The sequence below is a fragment of the Callorhinus ursinus genome, unplaced genomic scaffold (assembly GCF_003265705.2).
Source record: "Callorhinus ursinus isolate GAN/ISIS: 27379988/994484 unplaced genomic scaffold, GSC_fseal_2.0 scaffold54, whole genome shotgun sequence".
In the NCBI taxonomy this organism is placed as follows: domain Eukaryota; kingdom Metazoa; phylum Chordata; class Mammalia; order Carnivora; family Otariidae; genus Callorhinus; species Callorhinus ursinus.
Window position 1 is genome coordinate 10,186,405 of NW_027397116.1, and position 24,205 is coordinate 10,210,609.

General features: G+C 38.5%; 1 protein-coding gene across 7 annotated transcripts in view; it reads right to left on the reverse strand.

The window, feature by feature from the left end:
- The window catches only part of KCTD3 (potassium channel tetramerization domain containing 3), a 50,355-nt gene that overhangs the window by 4,979 nt on the left and 21,171 nt on the right, over positions 1 to 24,205 (reverse strand). For 6 of the 7 annotated variants that reach the window (XM_073884039.1, XM_025892279.2, XM_073884040.1 and 3 more), the window contains 6 exons: positions 18,057 to 18,172; positions 10,397 to 10,484; positions 9,935 to 10,051; positions 7,957 to 8,127; positions 4,026 to 4,181; positions 2,336 to 2,432 (listed from right to left, as the gene is read on the reverse strand). In XM_073884039.1, coding sequence (XP_073740140.1) covers positions 2,336 to 2,432; positions 4,026 to 4,181; positions 7,957 to 8,127; positions 9,935 to 10,051; positions 10,397 to 10,484; positions 18,057 to 18,172 — 745 coding nt within the window. The remainder of the gene's footprint in view (positions 1 to 2,335; positions 2,433 to 4,025; positions 4,182 to 7,956; positions 8,128 to 9,934; positions 10,052 to 10,396; positions 10,485 to 18,056; positions 18,173 to 24,205) is intronic. The other variant, XM_073884042.1, reaches the window with a different exon arrangement.

Here is a 24,205-nt window from a genome sequence, read left to right on the forward strand (position 1 = left end):
AAAAATTAGTTCTTAATTAGTACCAGGCAAATGCAAGGTCAAAAAGTAAAGGAGAAAGGGGAAATACAATCCTTATCAATGTAAGAAACATAAAAACAGAATATGAAGCATAGCTGAGCTTCCTAGCAGGCAGGGCAAAAAGTGATGACAGGGGAGAGGGGTTAACTACTGGATGCCCACATACAGTGATAGAGGCTATCCTAGTCTCACTCCCAATCTAAGGGAGAAGTTTTCAATATTTCACCACTGAGTATAAAGTTTACTATAATTGTTTTTATAGGTATTATTTTCAGATTAAAAAAATCTGTCCTTTTAAGCACTAAGATTCCTTTTTTAAAATGGGTGAACTATCAAGTGTTTTTTCTGTGTTTATCGAGATGATCACAATTTTTCTTAATATAGTGAATTGTATTTATTTTTAACACCTATAAATTAACATATTTTTTAAATCTAGGTTACTGTTTACATTTAAAATAAAATAAACTAAAATGAAACAATATAAACCTATGTGCTTGAAAACAAACATGGTTTTGCTTTTTGTTTTTCCTATGGGCTAGATTCCTTAGAATTACTGCTTCCTTTAAAATGTTGACAAGGTTTGCTCCCTGCCCACTTTCAATAAAACCTTTTCATTTTACTTCTCACTATTAAGAATCCGAACTGTCTGAACTGTCTTTAAACAAAAGCTTTGCTTCACATTAGCTTCCTAAAGGGTTGATTTCCTATTTAATTCTATGAAGTATTTCGGATTATTTTTAAACACATACCTTTTCCACTGGAAATGTAAATGTAAAAATTATGAAATTTGTTTTGTTATGCAGAGGTTATAATTGATGATAACACACTGCTACTGTTTAAAGTGACAGAAGAGGGGGTGCCTGGGTGGCACCGTCGGCCGAGCTTGCGACTCTTGCTGTAGGCCCGGGCCTGGTCTCGGGGTTGTGATCGAGTCCCATGTCAGGCTCCACACTCCAGTGTGGAGTCTGCTTGGGCTTCTCTCTCCCTCTCCCCACTCCTGCTTGATCTCTCTCTAAAGTAAGTAAATAAATCTTTAAAGTATCAGAAGAGGGAGGACACTAGAATTGAACAAGGATATGAAATACTACATCATTAGAGGACGTTATTGCAGCAGTTTTAATAAATGTTTGGCACCATCTTCACTGACTATGCAGAGAACACAATAAATCACAATGATTTATAACATTTCTCAAGATAATAATTTAACTTCTACCTATATTACAGGCTTCTAACACATTTTCTTTAAAAAAAAAAAAACAAGGTGACAAAAAGATAGTTTAGTATATAAAAATCATTTTCTGGGATCAATTAACAACTGCTGATGACTACATGCAATGGACTTTGATGGAGAGGAAATACATCTCCAAGATACTATTCATTAAAATATTAGAGACCAAATGCTGAAGGATAACAATATCAGTAGCATCTGTAACATTAATATGAAAGAAAATCCATAACCTTCTTAATGACTACTAATAGGAATTCTACCTTTTTCACTTGCTTGCTGCAAAAGATCTTATGGTTTTTATTTTTTTTTTAAGATTTTATTCATTTATTTGAGAGAGAATGAGAGAGAGAGAGAGAGAGAGAGAGAGAGCACATGAAAGGGGGGAGGGTCGGAGGGAGAAGCAGACTCTCTGCCGAGCAGGGAGCCCGATGCGGGACTCGATCCCGGAACTCCAGGATCATGACCTGAGCTAAAGGCAGTTGTCCAACCAACTGAGCCACCCAGGCACCCAGATCTTACGGTTTTGAAAGAAGAGAAATGTACAACTCAATCTGTTTGAAGCTATATGTAATAATTTAAAAGAAGTCAAATTTCACTCAAATGGAAAAGGAAGGGGAAAATAACTTCTATTGTGCATCTGTTAGTGTCAGGGACCACGCAAGATATTTCATGTTTTTAACTCATTCTATCTTATGACATCCTGCCAAGGTAGGTGAACTTTATTTTATAAAGAAATTGAGGGCTCAGAGAAACAAAGTAACAAGTTGAATTTACATAGCTAGTAAGAGCAAGTGCCAAAATTAGAATTTAGTTCAGCTGTCTGCCATCAAATTCATGGCTTCCTGATCTATCACTTGTCCTTCTTAACTGTCCACAGCATCAATGAAAATCTTAAATAAATGCTAGAGGATAAGGCCTAAATACTCTGTCTTAATCTTAAGCTAAAACAATCACAAGATAATGACTAGATTTCTTTTTTCAACAACTTGATTCTGGTAGTACTCTTTCATCAGTATGCCAAATTATTTAACAGGTTTCTTAAGACAAAAGTGACTCCTGAATATAAACACCTCTACGGTAAAGTTGTACCTTTTCCCAGTCGATGAGAGTCTTACAAACAGTTTGTTGGTGATGGGAACAACCTTCTGAATAAACACCTGTTGATCATCTCGCTCTCCAAAAGGCCCTTGGTCAGAACACAGACAACGGCAAAACAAGTTAACTGAAATTCAGTCGGTTTCACTGAACAAAAGGAACATTAATATCAATACCAAAGGGGGAGAAAAAAGAATTTTTCATGCTATTATATGACACTGTGCATTCCATGTCCAAGTCAGACACAGAATGAGGGACTGCAAGCACTCCAACTTGCATTGAACCTTTTTAAAAATACATTAATATTTCAAGTTATATTTTATGCACTAAGGCCACTGAAGCTGATGGCATTAATTTGCATAAGACTATCCATTAAGTAAGAGTAGTAGAAGTAGAATGAGACCTGTTAAAACATAGGCTCTACATTGTTTATCTTTGAGAATGTGCTCAGTTCCTTATAACTACAGAAAAAGGATATATAAGTAAAATTATGTATTACAAATTTTTCTCTTTTTTGTAAAGCCACATATTTATTTATATATATATTATATATTTATCTCTCTTAAAGAAATAAAGTGCAACTTCATTCAATAGAATTTAATCAGAAGCCTGTTGCATCCTGCAAGGTTTTCAATTTAAAAAAAAATTCAATTATTTTTACTTGATTTTACTTGGCAAGGCAGGTGGATAGCTCATATATTTTAGAAAGATTCTAAACAATATAAAAAAAAAGTGTTTCAGGGAAAACTTAAAAATTCTAGTAATTCTCATTATCATACTCATTAGCTAAAATAATACCAACTCATTGTTCACAAAAAAGTATGTGATGTATGACATAATTTTACCTTACGTGAATCATACCTAATAAATGGAACATCTTTATTAGCTAGCAAATACCTACACTATGCTTACTATGTGCCACAGTAAATGCTTTGCAAGTAACTCATTTTAATCATCATGACAACCACATAAGGGATACACTATTATTATCTTCATTTTATAGATGAGAAAAGTAAGGCATCAAGAGATTAGTGAACCAAAGATCTCACAGGTCCTGCCTAATGGAATTGGAGTTCACACCCAAGATGTGGGAAAATGATCTGTCTCTGTGAAGACCGTGCGTGTGTGTGTGTGTTTGTGTGTGTGTGTGTGTGTGTGTGTGAGAGAGAGAGAGAAAGAGAGATTCCATATGCACATGTGTCATACGGTGTCACGAGGGACAAATCACACCAACTTCATATACTTTTTGCTGAAATCATAGCCTTGTGATATATCATTTCCTGAAAGCCATTACGATGCCATCAAGACAACTGCCAGCCCTTTTCTAGCTTCAAATTTTACTTTCGGATTATCAGCAATAAAAGGAAAAGAAATTTCAAATGTCAAATGTGCACGGCTATCAGAGCTTTTAATTATAAACTAAAGTGGTTAGCATTTGGAGACATCATTTAAATAAGGAAATGATAAATAGATGAAAACTTTGCTCTCAACTTTTTAAACAGAAAATGTTGTAATCTGTGAATTTATAGAACTAAGTAACACATTAAATTTGTTTTAAAATGAGTTTCAAAATTAAAGTGAAAAATTTTATATCTGAAAGTCAGTTTTAGGTTTCTACTACAGTTAACATACTACTGGGTTGCCCATAAAGTATTTGAAAATGCCCCCAAATTATCTCACCCACCTATGTCGTTTCCAGAGGAATAGCTTCCATGACTTTCTGTTTCCTCCAGGGACAGTATCTTGAACGATGCTAACGGAGTAGAACCTGGCTGAGTAGAGATCATTCCTCTGAATCGTGTTACTGTCCACGTCCGGACATGATTATTATCTGCACACACTAGGAAAGAAAACAAAAAAAGTTATTAAATATAGATTATAAAAGCACCAACAAAATCACTTTTATAAACACATTTTAACTTTTTAACTATGATCTATCTTAAACAGATCACAGCATATTTTGAGTGGCAAATGACATATTTATCCTATAATTATGCTTAATCTGTACCTGGCCAACAAAACTGAAAGAACTGATTACAGTTTACCTTGCTACAAATATATGTAAGTAAATCCATGGGTCCTTATAAAAGTAGCCTGTAGAATATAAATGTAAAAAAAAAAAAGTGTATGCAAGAGAAAAGATGCTGAATATTATTCTGTTCTGTGGCTAAACTACATAGTAAATGAGTTGCCTAGTTTATTTTTTCCAACCACTGAAACTGCTTATGTTAAATATTAACCTAGATCAGGAGTTACTGAAAATTTACTGGTACAAATTACACTTGTCAAAAAGCTTGTATCACCCACTCCTACTTATATTAGGGAAAATTAAAATAAACTTAAGAAGTATTTTTATGTAAACTAAGAGAGTCTGCAATTAAGGAACATAGTCCAACCAGCTTTTTTAATGTAAATAATTCTAAGTGGATATATTTTGAGATATCTAACAAGTACCCCACCTCTGTTGTTTTTTGATCTGAGTAACTACTCCTTTAGAAAATATACACCGGGCGCCTGGGTGGCTCAGTCGTTAAGCATCTGCCTTCGGCTCAGGTCATAATCCCAGGGTCCTGGGATCGAGTCCTGCATCGGGCTCCCTGCTCAGTGGGAAGCCTGCTTCTCCCTCTCCCAATCCCCCTGCTTGTGTTCCCTCTCTCGCTGTCTCTCTCTCTCTGTCAAATAAATAAATAAAAATCTTTAAAAATATAAACCAACAACTGGTATTATTAATGTAAAAAAATGTACTTTTGTGGCATTCCTTTTTAATGGAAAAGTGCAACTTATTTGGATTCCAGAGAATGTGCTATTATTAGCAATGAGCTATGAACCCACCAGTAAATACTAGGAAAGTATCCAAACTTTCTTAAACACAAACCTTTGCTACTGGGTAAATTGCCACAGTTGCAAATTTTAAACAAAACTTTAGAAATTTAATTTTAACAAATAGCAATAAAAATTCAAAGTATACAGGTGTTTACTTATGTAACAAAATTCTCATGTCTCAGGATGCTGGTTTCTGGTGAAAAAGGAGACATTTAGTTCTAGGCTGTTTAATCAGCTTCATGGAAAATCCTGATTTCACTATTAAGCTTACTAGGATTCAGAAAAATACCTTAAAAAATAAAAGAAAATACCTTAAACACTTTAAGTGATTCAGTAAGCAATTATCGCTCTACTGTTAAAATTAATCACTTAGGTTTTTAAGACATGAAAACTAACACTATCAGAAAAAGAATGTTATTACATATATGTTGATAGCCACCAGGTGGCAGAATAATGTAACTGAGGAAACATAAAATACTCTAGATTTTTAGCTCAACTGGACATTTTTCTTGACAGATTTATTTAAATTTCAATCCTGCATGAAATATTTGATGTTAAAATGCAGATTTCACTATGCAGTTCTCTGGCACCTCATCCTGAAATAACATCATCACCACCAAAACAATAGCAATTACTACTGAGTCTAAGTATGGTCATTTAAACATCACAATAACCTTGCAAAACAGTCCTATTTTCTCACAGGACCCAATTACCTCATTTTACATAACATTTATTCGGCATCTTTTATGTGTCAAGAAGTACGTAAGTGTTGAGAACAGAGTAAGAACTTCTCTGTTACTGTAACATTTACATTCCAGAAGAGGAAGACAGATGATAAACAGCAAACAAAACAACATGATCCAGTGATAAATCTATGAAGAAAACAAATCGAGATGGTGACAGAGAAAGTGACCTGGATAGAGGTTTGGCTAATTGAGACAGGGTGGCCTCACTGAAGAGGTACTAGAAATGGACCTGAATGACAAGAAGGTAGCCAAACAAATACCTAGGGGTGAAACATTTCAAATAAAAAGAAGTGCAAAAGTTCTGAGGCATTTTTAAGAAATCAAAAAGCCAAAGGGTTAGGGTGTTGTGAGCAATACGAAAAGTGACGTGAAGGGTAGAGAGGAAAAGAGACTTGAAAAGAAGACAGGACCCATAACTGGAAAAACCCTATTAGTTTATTTTTCCTGCATTTAATAGGAAGCCATCGGGAATCAGATACAGTTTACAATTTTAAAAGATATTTCTAGTTCTATGTACCATAAGGAACATATACCATAAAGAGGCAAGAGAGAAACAGGCAAAAAACTAGAGCTCAGTGATCTAGGGGAGAAATGATAAAACTACCAGGCTGGGCAGCAATGGACACCAAGTGATGAGATTTGTGACATACGTTGAAGCAAAGGTAAAAGGACTTACTGACAGATTACATGTTTGTGGGGATGAGAGAAAGGGAGGAACCGAGAGTGGTTCCTAGGTCCTCAGCCTGAGGAAATAAGCACATGGTGATATTGTATGCAAAAGGGCTTCTGAGAGAAGTATCAAAAGTCCTATTTATCCAGGTTAATTTTGGACATGTCTATACAACCAGAGACAGACACTAGATATACAAGTCTGGAACTCTGCGAATGGTCACAGGTGGAGAAAAAGTCTGGGGGTCACTGGCATATAGATGGCAACACTCAAGTCACCAGGAAAACTACAGACAAAGAAGAATGGAGAATCGAGGAAAGAGCACTGAGGTAATCCAACACGTAGTAACTGTGCAAAAGAGGAGGAATCAGCAAGAGCGTGACGGAGACTCTTCAGTGAGGCAGGTGAGTTGCTTTATGAAAACCTAAAGAGGAGAGGGATTGTTTCAGGGAGGTATAATTATACTCAAAACAATTTGACTTTATACTCAATTAGATATCAATAGAAGCACACTCATCCACCCACCCATCCACGGACAAGGTACTTCAGCTCCATTTAGTGTTTACTCAGACTAGAGATTAGTGAAAGATGCATCACCTTTTAATATTATGTAGTCTTCATATAAACAAACTTGACAGATGAAAATGATGCTTATAAAAACTTTAAGTTAGGCAGGAACTGATCCACAAAAGGTTTAATGTAAAAGCGGGCTCTACCGATACACCAGACTCAAAATAAAATTAAAGCCTTTTAGAAATCTTCATATACAGTGAACCTCATCAATGGAATTTTATTGTGTGATCACTATACTTTGTGTGTCACACTCATTAAGCTTAAAACTCTGTATCATTTAAGTATCTAATTAGTATCTACACTTTCCGTTCTTATCAGTATCTACATTTTAAAAAAATTTAATGACTAAGGAACAACAAACACAAAAATGTTAATTTTCTTCAAATACTCTTTACATATCTATTAGTTTTTAATATTTTTAGAAAATGATCAAATACACCCATAAATCTACTTTAGTTTTATTTAAACCTTAAGACAATACAACCAAATTTATATTAAATTCATGCTTCGTAAACTTCTCTAAATATGTCATGAGAACAAAATATCAGAATAGAGAGTAAATAAAGGATACGGTCAACTCTTTCCTAAATTTATGTATACTACAACCAGTCAAAATAAAAAAAAAAAATTTAAAAGACAACCATAACATTTCTTCAGTTATTAAACTTTTCTACCATTTCTTTCAATATGTTTTTCTAACACAAAGCAGTGCTTTTCTTTTCTTTCCATTTGTAGAAGTCTAGAAAACGACCCACAAGGCAACAAGGTTTTACAGGAGGCCGCCCTCCTCACCAGGACTTTACCTGACACCAGATGCTTCTCGGACAGCATGATTTTTGTGACAGGACTTCGGTGAACTGTGAAAGTCTGAAAGAGCTGCGGACCCGAGCCCACCGTCTCCGGGTGCTGCACAATCACCCGCACGGCACCAGAACTCGTACCATAGGCGATCTCAATCCAGTTCCCAGAGACACCTACACGAGGTCCGAAGTTGAAAGCGGGCACATCAGAAGATGACAGTAAGCTGCCCTGGGAGAAACGCTTTCCCGAGCCCCAAATCCAGCCTGGCACAGACACCGTATTAAAATCATGATTTCCTTTACGAGTCCTTTCCCAGCCCGCCCTCCCAGACAGACTTGTGCAGCCCTCCCCTGGGCTGTCTGTCAGGGTCCATCACAGCAACTGCAACACCCAGTCCTCTATTTCCAAGTCTCCCTCCACTCGTTACTGACAGAGACCGAATCACAACCACCTCATGGAGTGCAGGAGACATGGCAGGTCCTTAGTAAATGTTTAAAGAATTAGTAAATCTGACATGCTAAGAATCCCATCGACGTGACACAGTATTTCTAAAGCAGTATTCCATTATCACTTCTAGCCTAGAAAAACCATGTGTTTTACTATTACATGTGCTATATTACAGATTCTTTCTTGAATATTCATGTATATACTATTTAACAGATTCAAAATACTTAGCTCCGAAACAAATACACCCATGACGTTGCTTACATCACACTTACCTATAGGGTCTCTTCTCATTATGCACAGCCCACTGTGTCAAGTTCACCTGTGCCGTTTCTTTTTTTTTTTTTTTTAAGACCAGTGTCCAGACTCCATTACGTATTTAAAGATAGAATGGAGTTCAGTGACCATTATACTTAAAAAGGTACACAGAGAACCATTTAGCTTAAATAGTTATTTTTCCTGATTCACCTGAAAATACTTGAATCAAAAGAGAAAGAGCATACCACAGGAAACACTTCCAACCTAAAACGTGACCCCATTCTCCCCCTGCCACTGCAAGTTTTTTTCCTCCCTTTTTAATTAGATTGAAAAGAAATGCACATCTCATTCAAGAACAGAGGGCAGCAAGCTTTCTGTAAAAGGCTAGATGGCAAATATTTCAAACTCTCCATGCCATACTGTCTGTCGTAACCACTCAACTCTGTCAACTGATGCACAAAAGCAGCCAATATGTAAGACCATCAATAAAAGGAGCAGTTTGTGGGCCCACTTTAGCACAAGATAGCTGAAATCCTACTATAATATTACTCAAAATCGTCTGCATACATTTGAATATTTCACACTGAAGATTTCCTTCAATGAATTCAATAAAGTGATGATTTTATAGAAGGACCACATTCAAATATATTAATATTGCTGGACACATGTTACTATTTCCTATAATTCTTTTCATTATAAACTTTAAATTTCCCACTTATGTTTTATCTTTCAATCTAGAATGTAAAAATACAAAAAATACAAAAATTCTTAATAAAATTTCATTGCAATGGCCTTGGAAAGACCATGAAAGCTACAGATACCACACTTTCAAAAAAAAAAATGTCTTCTTCCCATAATTAAAAGTTTTCCAAGGAAGTAAGGCAATTTCCAAAAGAGATCAACAGTCTGAAAACTTTCTCACTTTTGGTTAAAAAAATAAAAAGCTCCTATTTTCAAAACAAAATCAGCTACGGTAAATAGGAAGGTAAATGTACAGATTTTTTTTTTAATAATTTCAGTTAATACTGTAATGTTTTACTTAAATATAACTCAGAAGAGGAAAAGTTCTAATTTCCCACCTCAACTTATCCTTGTTTATTGGTCATGTCTGGCTTCAATACATAACCAAATATAAACTTCAGACTGAGAGATGATATCCTTCGAACTACAGTTCTCAAAAAGAAAGGACTGGATTAGTTTTAGCACAACAGACCAATAAACAAACATATATTCTCAAAAAAAGGTAAAGAATTTATAAGAATTTTGCCAGGTACTAACTTGTTTTGGGTGTGAGGTAAACACTCAGCGCAGTAATGGCATCATTTGAAGGATCGTGATAAAGCTCAGTTACAAGAAGATCATTGTCCTTCATTCGCAAAGGAAACTTCTGCATATCTAAAAAATAAAAATTTTAAATAATATATATATTTTTAAAGATTTTATTTATTCATTCAAGACACAGAGATACAGAGAGAGAGAGAGAGCATGAGCAGGCGGAGAGGCAGAGGGAGAGGGAGAAGCAGGCTCCCCGCTGAGCCAGGAGCCTGACGTGGGGCTCGATCCCAAGACCCTGGGATCATGACCTGAGCCGAAGGCAGACGTTTAACCATCTGAGCCACCCAGGCGCCCCCAAAATTTTAAATAATGTTAAAATAGTGCATCTATTTAAAATTTAAAAAGGTAGTATTTTATTTTTAAAAATCGTATTAAATGGACCAGGCTAAACGTTCACAGACTTACCTATGTAATATATTGATCCATTGTTACATCCCAGTAGAAGGAAGGAGCCAGCAGTGTCATAACTCGTGATAGGAACAACATCTTGAACCTGATGTAGGAAGATTGTTATTAGATGTTAGATATTAATTATCATTTATATTTCCTGATCAACTTCCTCAAAATTTTGACACTCTTAACTAAAACAAAACAAAACAAAAAACTCACTAGGTGTGCCTGGCTAAGTCAGTAAAGCATGGAACTCAATCTTGGCAGCATGAGTTCCAGCCCCACCCTGGGTCTGGAGATTACCTAAGGAAATAAAAAAAACCTAACTAATATCTAAATAGGACTTAGAAAATTACTTTCTTTACACACAAACACACTCCACAGGGAACTCTGAAGAACTACCAATATAGTTCCTTTTCTTTTAAAAATTTTATTTATTTATTTATTTATTAAAGAGGGAGCAAGCTCGCACAGCAGAGGGAGAGGGAGAAGGAGAAGCAAGCTCCCCAGTGAGCACAGAGGGAGCCTGAAGGGGGGGGGGGACGGGACTCAATCCCAGGACCCCGGGGACCATGACCCGAGCCGAAGGCAGACGCCTAACGGTCTGATCCGCTCAGGTGCCCCCAATATAGTTCCTCTTAAAGCTTTTTTTAAAAAAAATGCTATTTCCGGGGTGCCTGGGTGGCTCAGTCGTTAAGCGTCTGCCTTCGGCTCAGGGATCGAGCCCCACATCGGGCTCCCTGCTCCGCGGAAAGCCTGCTTCTCCCTCTCCCACTGCCCCTGCTTGTGTTCCCTCTCTCTCTGTGTCTCACCCTTTCAAATAAATGAATAAAATCTTTAAAATAAACAAATAAAATGTTATTCCCACAGCAGCACTTTCCTTTCAGAATTCCAATGGATTATGTCTTTTCTCTGCACATGACTGTGAGCTCACAGCACACATTAAAACTGAAGGCCTAATCTGACTAGGTTCCTTTCCCCTTCTCTCTCCTCGAAGAGATTAAATGGCCTCTGCCCAAACCCACACAGTAGGGATGGCGTTACAGCTAGAAAACCAACGATCGACAAACAGCACTTGCTCCCCGGATAATTCACCACTGTGTCTTTGACAAGTGGTATTATTCTCTATCTCCATTCCTTCCGCTGAAGACCTTACCTCTGTTTCCTAGGAAATGGCAAGACAACAAAGTCCCTTTAAACTTTCGTTTTTTTCAAGTACTAGAATAAAAACATCAGCTTTCCAAGTAAATCCGTCTAGTTAACAATCAATAACTGCCTGTATTTGTGTGACAGGAAAAGCCAAGGGCACAGTTCTACTACAAAACAGAGTAATAAACAAACAAACAATGTTTTGTAGAGCAGTGGCCATTACATAAGATCAAAATGCATCTTCCCTACGCAGAGCTGGGCCAGAGATGCCTGTGAAACTTCGGAGGTGACATTTAAGCGAACTGTTTCCTGTGTATCAGGTACTGGCCCGGAGAACGAGTAACTGGACGCATGAGGGATGTGAAATATCACACTTGCTCCGTAAGAGCTCGGAAACTTGAGGGCAAGAAAGAAACCTGAGAGCAAGAGAGGGGAAAAAAAGATAAGAGTGTGCGGTACCGTCAGGGGTGGGGAGGATTCCCTGCTCAGTCCCATGTGGGGAGACGGGCAAAGAGGGAGGAAAATTCAGAAAGAGGTAAAGCCTGAAAATCGAACAAGTCAAGTATGAGTTAGGTAGGGGGAGGGCATGTCTGACAGAACACCGGGCATATCAGCGCCCCATCTGGGTCCCTTCTAAATAAAAGGAACACATTTAACCAAAAGCTGAAACTTGGAAGTAATGATGCCTATAAAGCTGCCGACACATGACTCTCGCTTCCATGTGAACCTTCTGGTGTCAGACATAGAAATAGCGCAAAGATTCAATTACCAGCCCCCCATGCTGACCCCAGATCAGGTTTCTGTTTTATCAGAGCCAACAAGTTTTGTCGCAGGGCGACACTGAGAGGTTCTCAGTCATATGAATGAAGATGTCTGAAGAATGGAGGGAAGGAGACTTTAACACCAAGGACTGGTTTTCTCATGCCAAGTTCATTTTTGTAGTTCTAACCCTCCAACAGGAGCTTCAACTGCTAGCCCAGAATCTTCAGAACAGGAGGATGGGGACAGATAAGGGCATGAGATTCCTCTCCCTTTAGATCCCTTTTCAATGAAAGAGGCAGTATCCCACAGCACATCTAAGACAAACATTTCTGCCGTTTGTTCTCCAGAAAGATGGGCTCTATCATTAGAGCCTTCCTATTTCTCTGCCACCCTTGACCCAAATCCTGCTCTTCCTTCACGCCTACCCCTTAGTACAAGAAGAACAGTGAAAGCAGAGGATGCGTAAGGTTACAGAGGAGCCAGCACTGAGCTCTCTCCTAGCGTAAGCGAGAGCCGGTTATTCTGTGGCCTCCTCTTCTTTACCCTAACTTCACAGGGAGACCCTGAGAAACTACTGATTCAGGTACTTGGGTGATTCGTGATGGTCACAAATCTACGATGAAAGTGGATTTTCTCTCTTAAGGTGGCACACAGTGATTATCATTGTCTTACATGCAAAATTAAATGATATACCAGCCTGTCAATTTCTTTGCTGATGTTTATTTCATTCCAGTCCTTCCCCTTCTAAGTATAAATAAATATCCTTCTTATCAAAGGGCGTTTCTTTTATTTTAAGATTATTTATTTATTTATTTAAAGGGAGAACAGGAGCAGGGGGAGGGACAGAGGGGAAAAGACGGGGGGCGGGGCGTACTCCCCACGGAGCAGGGGAGCCCGATAGGGGCGGCGGGCTAGATATCAGATCCTGAGATTATGACCTGAGCCAAAATCAAGACATGGACGTATAACCGAATGAGCCACCTAGGCACCCCAAAGAGTATTTCTTTAGTGGCCTTTTCATTGAAGATTGTTAAGTTTAAACAAAAAAAAAGAACAAAACACTCAAACATCTCTTTTAAAAAAATCATTTTTCTTTTCCGTTACCCAAATCAGATACAATGATTTTATAAAATTTTCACTAAAATCTTAATGAGGGGCTCCTGGATGGTTCAGTTGGTTAAGCGTCTGCCTTCGGCTCAGGTCATGCTCTCCCCTCTCCCTCCGTCCCTCTCCCCCCTCCTGCTCTCTCTCATTCACTCCCTCTCTCTCTCAAATAAATAAAGAAAAACTTAAAAAAATTTTTTTAAAAAGTAAAGTAAAATAAAATCCTACTGCAGCTGTCCTAGGGAGCCTGGGTGGCTTGGTCATTTAAGTGTCTGACACGTGATTCTGGCGGAGGTCCTGATCTCGGGGTTCTAGGACGGAGCCCTGCATGGGGCTCCGCACTGGGTGTGGGGCCTGCTTAAGATCCCCTCCCTCTCCCTCTGTCCCCCCAACAATTTCACAACAGTTTGTAGAACTTACACACACACACACACACACACTCTCTCTTATTCATCTGATTGATATATTTCAAATCCGTCTTGATTATACAACAGTTGTCCTGTGGACTTTGTGCGTTACTCGTGGGCAGAACCTTTGCTGAAGGCCAGCTCAGCACCTACTCAACCAGTACCAGATGTCACCGGGGTCAGCCTCGGGTCCGACGTGTCCGGTGAGGTCTGCGTGTCAGACGCTGAGCTTTCATTACATACCATCTCTGCTCTGCACTACAAATGCATTCATCTAGCTGGTCTGTAAGGCCTGTTTGCTGCATGAATGCTCAACTTTCCCAAGGTCTTCCTGAAATGTAGTAACAAACCTACTTTGTCAGATACGGTTTTCAACTCATGCGTATACCAAACAAGCAGCGGGTTATACAGGGAACTAAAACCTTAAGAATAAAGAACACTCTGAGGATGCTGGTACAGTTTTTAGGATCCCAAAGATATGAAACCTTTTATACATAGTTTTGAGAACACTGGTAAAAAAAAAACAAACAAAAAAAGTAATAAAAGAAGCATGTTCCTCAGGAACCCAAATTTACCTGAGTGGTTTTACACATAGCATAGCTTCCCCCACCCACGGAAAACTCAGACTTGACATAATTAGTCAAATAACATATCTGAAAGCAGACCTTCCATTAATCATTAAAATTCACATTCCTCTTTACAGAAATATCACCAGCTGAAGAATCCCTCTGATCAATTTCTTCTAGCTGCGCTTCCGATCCACAGATCTACACTCCCTTTCCTACACTCCTCGGCCCATCACTTTGTGGTAACAACCACTGTACCTTTCACTGTGCCTATATGAAAGGCCCACTCTAGCTAACATTTTTTTCTCTATAAACAGGACTTCTATCCCTCATCTAACATAAAACCTAATTTTTCTGATTCTAACCCCTTTCACTGGAAGTCTTTCATTCTCTCACCATCGGCCCCAAATCTCACGGGTCATAAGATCGCAAGAATGCTGCTGCACAAGCTCAACTCATCGTGACATTCAACCACCATTTATTTCTACCCAGACTGAAACTTCCAGATCAGCCCATCACCTCTGAGGATCTGGGCATCTGGATCATAATTTACTTTTATCTTACTCTCTACTACTCTCCTGGCACCTTAATGTGCATAATGATCATCCTTACAGTTTGCTGAGTCCTATATCCAATACTTTCAATTACAAGTCAGTTCTACATTATGATCACTGAAAACTGTCCCAACTCCAAAATCTTAAATTAAGACTTTGACTACAACTTCCTATCTTCCCAACAATTCTCATTCCTTTCAAGTCATCAATCTGCTTTAACATCCCTCCAGTCCCCTGACAACACCTCTGCATCCTGCTCTGTCTACCCGGCACCTCCTCACTTCTTGATCTCACAATTTCAACTCCTTAGCATTTTTATGTTTTCTCATCCCGTGGTGTGTCATATCTACCTTATTACATCTCCAATCCTGGATCAGGCCAATACTGTTCCTCTCTTGCTCCTGTTCTTGGTACTGCGCACTAATGGAGAAACTCACTTAGTCCTATCACCCAAGTCCACTACAAATGTACAATTTCTCATCTCTGCAATTCCTGATACATAGTGCCACTGTCTTTCTCCCCCTCTGAATTTATGTTCTTCAGCATTCCTTTCTTACTCTTCTGTCAGAGGAAGAAGTGTCTCTGGTCTCTGTTAGGCAAACCCCTCTAAACTGTTTAGATCTCACATACTCCTGACTTTCATGGGACTAGAAATCATCTCCATTCTGTCACTCTTCATGTGCTTTCTCTGAGAACTCCCCTCTCTGACTACAAGCATGCTTAAGCTTCTCCCATCCTAGAAAAAAACGTAAAATAAAGCACTGAACATCTTTATCACAATCTAGCCTCAATCCTTAAGCTATCACTTTGTTTCCCTGCTTTCCTTCACCTAACTTCTTGAAAGGTAACTCTGAATTTGCTGTCTCTAATCTCTCATCTTTTAATTCCTCAATTCCCACAATCTGGCTTTCTCCAACCAAAACCTAATTAACTTATATTTGCAAATCAAATCCTAGACTAATGTTGTTTCTCAATATCACATATGTCCCTTTGTGGTTTCCTATCTTGTCCCCATAATTGCTAATGTCTCCCAGAGTTCTTTTTCTTCCTACGTACATCCACTTAACAGAAAACCTTATCAATTCTTATTTTTCAGTTATCACAGAAGTGTTGTGGTTTCCAAATACTTCTTCCTAGCTCTTTCTTCGCTCCCAAATTCCAAAGGGGTACTCCCAAACGTGTACTAACACCTGCGCTCGGACACCCACACGAATATCAAATATATGTAATCAATCTAATTATTCCTCATACTGTCCCCCCACTGTATCTGCTTTTCTTCCTACGTTCCCTGTCAATTTATTACTATCCACCTGACTGTTGAAACTAGGAATCCAAAACTAGAAATACATCTCATCTCTCTCTCCTTCTTTAATTTTCCATACCCAAACCAGGTATCAATCCTGTAATCTGAGGAAGGTTTATGAAATGTTTTTCAAATAGTCTCATCTTTGCCATCTCTACCACCGCTGTCTTTAGTCACATCTCTCCACTTCATTGCCTGCATTACTCCCCTTATTCTCTAGTCCAGCCTTCCTATTGGTTACCCTGTAGCTTCCTAAAACATGGCTCTCATCACATTACCCTCTGCTTAAAGTCCTTTAACTTTTCCTCTCTCCTTCAGAATTAGGTACCAACCCTTTTATACTCTTCTTCTCGTTCCTCTCAAGTACTTGAGATCATTTAGCTTGCTATCTTCTCTGAAAAGGCTCTGTATTTTCATACAGATCTGCACTTTACTAAGGAAATGAAGTCTGCCTGGACTACTATTCCCAAAACATGGAACTTAAAGACATTAGAAATGTCAAACCATAGTTAAATACACACTCATTTTCCAAAGTAACTTAAAATTCTTGAAAACATAATCAAATCTGTATCCAGAATCTAGTAAATTACCACTACAAATAAATACAATATTCTGTGTAATCAAAAATAGAAACAAAACAATGGGCAGAGGATCTGAGTAGACATTTCTCCAAAAAAGACATACAGATGGCCAACAGGTATGCTCAACATCACTCATCATCAGGAAAATGCAAATCAAAACGACAATGAGTTATCATCTCACATCTGTTAGAATTAGCTATTATCAAAAAGACAAGAAATAACAAGTGTTGGCAAGGATGTGGAGAAAGGAGCCCCTCGTGCATTGTTGGAGAAGGTAAACTGGTACAGTCACTATGGAAAATAGTAAGGAGGTTTCTCAAAAGATTAAAAACAGAACTACTATATGATCCAGCAATTCCACTTCTGGGTATCTATCTGAAGTAAATGAAAATAGTCACTCAAAAAGATATCTGCACCCTATGTTCACTGCAGCATTATTTAAAACAGCCAAGGTAAGGAAACAGCCTATATATGTATATATACACACACACAATGGAATATTACTCAACCACCAAAAAAAGACATCATTTCATTTACAATAATATGAATGGAACTTGAGGGCATTATGCCTAATAAAATAAGTCAGACAGAGAAAGACAAATTCCTATGATCTCACTTATGTGGAACCTAAAAACAAACAAGCAAACAGAACAAAACAAAATAAAAACGAACCAATAGATAAAACAGACTGGTAGTTGCCAGAGGCAGGGGCTGGAGGGTGGGCCAAATGGGTGAAGGGAGTCGAAAGATACAAACTGCCAAAAAAAAAAAAAAAAAAAAAAAAAGTCAGTGCGAAGCTGGCTCAGTCCATACAGCATGGGACTCACGAGCTCAAGCCCCACATTGGGCATGGAGCCTACTTTAAAAAAAAAAAAAAGACACAAACTTCCAGTTATAAAATAAGTCATGGGGATGTAATTACAGTATGACAAGTATAGTCAATATTGTATTGTATATGTGAAAGTTGCTAAGAGAATAAATCTTAAAAATTCTCATTATAAGAAAGAAAATACCACCTAACTGAATATGGTGAAAGATGTTAACTAGACTTATAGTGATCATTTTGCAATATACACAAATTACCAAATCGTTATGCTGTACATCTGAAACTAATATAATGTACGTCAATTACACCTCAATAAAAAAGTAAAACAGACACTATGAATTCCACAAAAATAAAGCAAATATATAACGAGCATGAGTTTCTGAAACACTTTCATTTCTGTAATATGCTTTAGTTAAAACTAACCTGCCAGTGCTGAGTGACAGCATTCCACACTCCCACTTTCCCTGTATGACTCGTAGCCACCAACTGGTTCCCAATAAAGAAGAGAGCATCTACGGGAACGCCAAGGCTGAATACTCCTTAAATGATAATAAAAAATAAAGAGGTTAAACAGTCACTATCTTTAGAATTAATCAAAACCCAGATCAGAAACATTGTGAAGGTGACTAATTTAAACTTATTTTCATTTCCATAAGTTACATGCTAGACACTTTGGGGACCAAAAATAAGAAACTCAGTAAGCTCTTAAGCAGCTTGCACCACTCCTAACACAGATAAAATCTGCCCTAAGGAATCTCACACTGATAAAACACCGTATTATCTGAAGCTGGGGTTCCCACACTTGGGTGACCAACAAAATAACCGGGTAGATTTACAGTGAGCAAAATAAAAAGAATCCTAAGATTCATCCCAGGCCTGCTAAATCAAAAAACCCACTACATTTTTATAAAATCTATAGGAGATTTAGCTGCAGACTGCTAATGAACTGGGCATCTGGGAACCACTGATCTGAAGACACAGACTTGGCAGCCTCAACTATCTATAGAATGTTTCTAGAAATCTGGACACACATACACACACACACACACAGAAAGAAAAAAAAGCAGCAAGAAATCTTACTAAAAAAACAAACATTCAGGCCTTTACTCAGAAATTATTTTAAACTCCTTGTTTCCCAGCACTGCAGATCTCAATTTAATTCATTCAAAAGGCATTATATTAGGCCACTGGATTAAACAACATGAGAAGACAGGGTATTACTAGGTACTTACGGTTTAAAAAAGAAAAAAATGCAAACAACCAATTATAACATAAATCCAACAACAGCTGAAGGATGCACAAGGTCAAGCAACATCCAGAGGAGTAAAGGGAGTTAAGAAAAAGAGGGCTGAGGATATTTCTTAGAAAAGAAGCCATCTGAGTTGAGTTTTTTTAAAAGGCAAACAGTTCATTAAATGAGGGTCAGGAATGGGCAAGCCCAGGGACCTGAAGAAAGGGGAAGACGGGATGTAGGTGAAGGAGGTTGTAAGGAGCAAATATCCCACATTAATAGCAAAAGACCCAAGAATATTTAAAGGAGAGAATTCCAGGGTCACCTTGGTATGGCGTTATGGCCCTTCATAGTTGTTTCTGGACAATATATAATAGTAAAACATCATGCATAAGGCTTTGAAGACTCATGGGAAGAAACAAACCAATTCATTCCAACTGCAGCATGTATTAAAAGCATAAGCCAGAAAAGATAACCGATTTCTTTTGACTCTCACACCAGTGCAGGGTATTTCTCTTTCTGTTCAGAACTTTACTACACACAAGACAAAACTAGCAGCAATAAAAAACACCTTGAAAATTCTTAACCAGGAGCACCTGGCTGGTTCAGTCAGAGGAGTGTGACTCTTGGTATCAGGCTTCTGAGTTCGAGCCCTGTGTTGGGTGCAGAGATTACTTAAAAATAAAATCTTAAAAAAAAAAAATCTTAATCTTGAAAAAGCCAAGCCCCTAGCAGGAGGAAAAATGATATATACTGGGGAAAAGGGGGAAAAAGGGGGGGGGGTGAGTACTGCTAAGAATGTTTTCTATATATATTTTTTATGCATTTATACACATGAATATACCATCTCAGCCCAACCAGTCAACTAAACCAAAACAAAACAAAAAATAAACCAACCCAGCCAAAGAAAAAAATAAAACACAACACACTCACAAGAAGCTAATAAACTCTTTGACCAGATAGGGTGAGAAATAAACCTGCCACTTCAGAGCAGAAAAGCATCATTTCACACACAATTTTAGGAAGCCTTTTAATTTTGATGCCAAACAATGGTTCAGAACATGTGAAACCAACTGTATTCAGGACTATGGCCCACGTGAAAGGTAGAAATAAAAACAAGAAAACCAACTAACATCTAACATTACTCTAGAGAAGGATGAGGTTCTGGGAAATCAAGGAAGACATTCTGAATGATCTCAAGAAATGTAAAGTGTCACTCCTACTTAGGCTCAACAATCTTGGCCACTATCCGCAGGGAAGACACGGTATAAGTAATGACAAGTTCCTGTCTCCGGGGACCCTTTCAGCAGAATATTGCTGATGGCGGCAACCCCACAGCACTCCCTTATACAAGTTATAATGAAAGGAGCTCAACCTCTGGAAGAACTCTATCACGGACATAGCAGTCCTAGCAATTTTCTTTGGATGGTGTTGACAAGCTCTGAAAAACATTTGTAATAATAAATGGTTTCTTTTACTGGACGAGAACAAATTACTATGTACCATCTCCTAACATAGCTGCCTACCACACTGGCCTTTGAAAACAAAACAAGGCACAAAATCTCCTTCACTTATGGGTATGTTACAAGCCGCTACTTGAAAAAAAGGGAAAAAAAATATCACCACTTATTTTCTCTCTGTATAATTACCAGTGTATCATAATTTGAAAATTTTCACGTTAAAAGTTTTTTTTCTAAAGTTGTTAGGGAGGACTTCCATGGCCAGTCATGATGGAATAAAAACGGCATCGGATTATTCCTTACGGGGCAGCAACAAACTGGCCCAAGTACATTAGCAGCTGTTTTAGACACTGGGCAACAGGCAGCAGAAGACTGCAAGATGGGAAATGGCCAAGAGAAGCCCTGCATTCACCCACAGGGAGGTGAAACTCAAGTGCAGACCGATGCTCTCCCTGAATGGAAGAGACGGAGGTCAGAGAGGTCAGAGTGCACCGCTGCTGAGGTGACGAGAACGTGTGAGCAGGTTTGAAGGAAGGGGGCAACTGCACCAGGATGTGGGGGGGGAGGATGGCACAGAAGTTGCACAGGGGATACCAAAAATGTCTCCAGACATTTCCACATGCCCCCCTGGGGGTTTCCTATGCCTTGGCAGAAGCCAGACTGCCCCTGGGCAGGGGCAGCATCCCCACAAAACAGAAGAGATAGGCTGTCACAGGACAGAGCGCTGAGTGGAGATAAGAGAGATTACAGGGGTAGATGCCAGCAGTTTCCAGCTCAGGAGGAGTGGAGAACCCTGCTGAACCCCTCAGCTGTTCCTCAATAGAGACTCCAAAAACGTAACACTTTAGGAATAAGGACCACACCCTTGAAAAGGATGCCAAGCCCTAAAATAAAAAATAAAGCAGAGGGAGGCTACCTCCCCTGCACAAAACATAACACCACGCCTAGCAGGATCAAGAAGATCCTCCCGTAATTTAACTGCCTACAGGACAAAATTCACATATTTTAAAGGAAGACAACATCCCATGTCCCCTACATAATGTATTATGCATATGTCCAGCATATAATCAAAACTTCCTAGACATGTAAAGCAGAAAAATGTGACCCAAAATAAAACTATGACATGATCCAGATACTGGAATTAAAGTAAAAAAATAATGAAACAGCTATAATGAATTTATTAGATTTAATAAAAAGTAGACCATAATGAGTAAAAAAATAAGAAATCTCAGCAGAGAAACAAACTAAAATGGAATCAAGAGTTAATTTCAGAGCTTAAAAGTCCTATATCTCAAACAAAAAACTCACTAGTTGGGCTTAACTGCAGAGTGAATACTGAAGAAAATAGGTAAAAAACATTAAAGACAGATCAAAAAATTTATCTGAAGAATGAGGTGTAAAGAAATGGAAAACAGGGGTGCCTGGGTGGCTCAGTCGTTAAGCGTCTGCCTTCGGCTCAGGTCCTGATCCCAGGGTCCTGGGATCAAGTACCACATCGGGCTCCCTGCTCCGCGGGAAGCCTGCTTCTCCCTCCCCCACTCCCCCTGCTTGTGTTCCCTCTCTCGCTATCTCTGTCAAATAAATAAATAAAAATCTTAAAAAAAAAAAAAGAAATGGAAAACAATAACAACAAAACAGTCTTCAGTGATCTCAAGGCCAATATCAAGTGGTCTAATAGAAAACTAAAAAGAAAGAAGGAAGAAGGAGAAAGAGCTAAGCCTTGGAGTGGAGGGGGAAAGGGAAGGAGGGAGGGAGGAAGACAGAGCCACACATAACACTGAGAACTCCCTTAGTTGTGCCAATCAAAAATGTCTCCAGACATTTCCGCATGCCCCCTAGGGGATAGTATTATCCCTGGTTGCAACCCTCTCATCTGGAATATATATAAAGAACTATTACAAATCAATAATAGGACGACAAACTCATAAAAAGAGAACAATGACAAAGACACTTCCCAAAGGAAATAATACAAAAGGTCAATAAGCACATGAAAAGATGCTCAGTATCATTAATCAACAGGGAAATGTAATTAAAACCACCATTAAAATCACTGCATACTCATCCCATACACTGCTAGCAGAAACGTAAAATAGTACAACTGCTTTGGAAACCAGTTTGTAAGTTTCTTAGACCATGAAGCATACCCTTTTCATATGATCCAGAAATTCCACCGCTAGGTATTTACCTTGAGAAAACATGTCCAGAGAAAGACTTTTTCTTGAATTCATAACACCTCTGAATTGGAAATAAACCAAATGTCCATCAACAGATAAATGGATAAACAAATTCTGGCATGCAAATTCAATGGAGTATTACTCAGCAATAAAAAGGAATGGAACACTGATACATACAACATATAGGGATGAATCTCAGAAACACTATGTTAAATGAAAGAAGCCAAACACAAAAGAATACATACTATGTAATTCCACTCTTGAAATTCCAGACAAGCGAAATCTAATCCTTGATGACAAAAAACCTCAGCTGTGTATACAATGGGGTTTATGCTGAACACCTGCTTTCCTTTTGGAAATCTGGACTCTTAGTATGTGCTAGGCAGAGGGTGCCTATGTGACGAGCCTCCAGTAATAAACCTGGGCACCAATGAGCTTCTCCGGTAGCCATCACACAGGTATTGCTACAGTTCACTGCTGGAGAAATTAAGCATGTCCTTTGAGACATCACTGGAAGAGAATTCTGGAAAGCTTATACCTGGTTTCCACTAGACTTCACGCCATGTGTCTTTTCGCTGATTCCACTTTGTCTGTTTTTGTTGTAATAAATCATAACTCTAAGTAGCTCTTGCTAAAGCCTGTGAGTCCTTGTAGCAAATCACTGAACCTGGAAGTGCTCTTAGGGACCCCTGAAGTTCAGAGGAGGGGTCCAGATTAGATAGATGAACATGCAAGTCATCCGCACACAGAATGCAAAGCCATTAGAGTCACTAACAGAATAAATGAGATCACTGACGGAAGAAATACAGAGGAAAGATGCAACCCAAGAACCGAACTCTGGGGAACTCCAACATTTTGAAATCAGTCAAATGAGGAAGAACTATCAAAAGGAACTGAGAAGAAACAAAGAGGTAGAATAAAAATCAGATTACAAGGTATCCTGGAAGCCAAAGGAGGGAAGTCTTCAAAAAGAATCATTAACTGTATCAAATGTATCAAGTGACAGACAGCTCTAAAGTTTTACAAAGATGAAACTAGGAATTGATCATGGGATTTAGCAGAGTACAGACCACAGGTAATACTAACAAGAGTAGTTTTAGGAAGTGGTGGGGACAAAGGAATGATTAGAGCAACTTCAAAAAAGACTAGAAGAGGAGGACATAGAAACAAGATCAGATAACTCTATCCTCTGCTTCAGGAGAACAGAAAAATGGAGCAGAAACTGGAAGAGACCGTAGGGCAGTTTTTGTTGTTATTCTTAACACAGAATGTATGCTGGTGGAAATGATCCAAGACAGAAGTTTTTACAATGAAGGAGAGAGAAGAAACAGCTACTGGAACAATGGCCTTGCGTAGGTGAAAGCAACTAGGATCTAGTCTACAACTAAATCCAAGGAGTTGGCCTTAGATTAAAGCAGAGACAAGTTAATCACAGTAACAAAGGGGACAACAGAGAATATGAACACAGATCCGCAGCTGGCCAGATAGGATTTGACTTTCTCTATTTTTTCAACGAGAATGACAGAAGTGTTGGAAGTCCAGAGAAAAGGAAAACAGCTGAAATAGTCATTTAGGAGAGTGACAGAACTGACAAGGATAATGCAATACGATTTCCGGGTCGCTTTTCAAGGCCCACTTGAGGGTAGAGGCCATAAATTGAGACTAAGTACAGGGGTGTGTGCGTGTGTGCGTGTGTGACTAAGTACA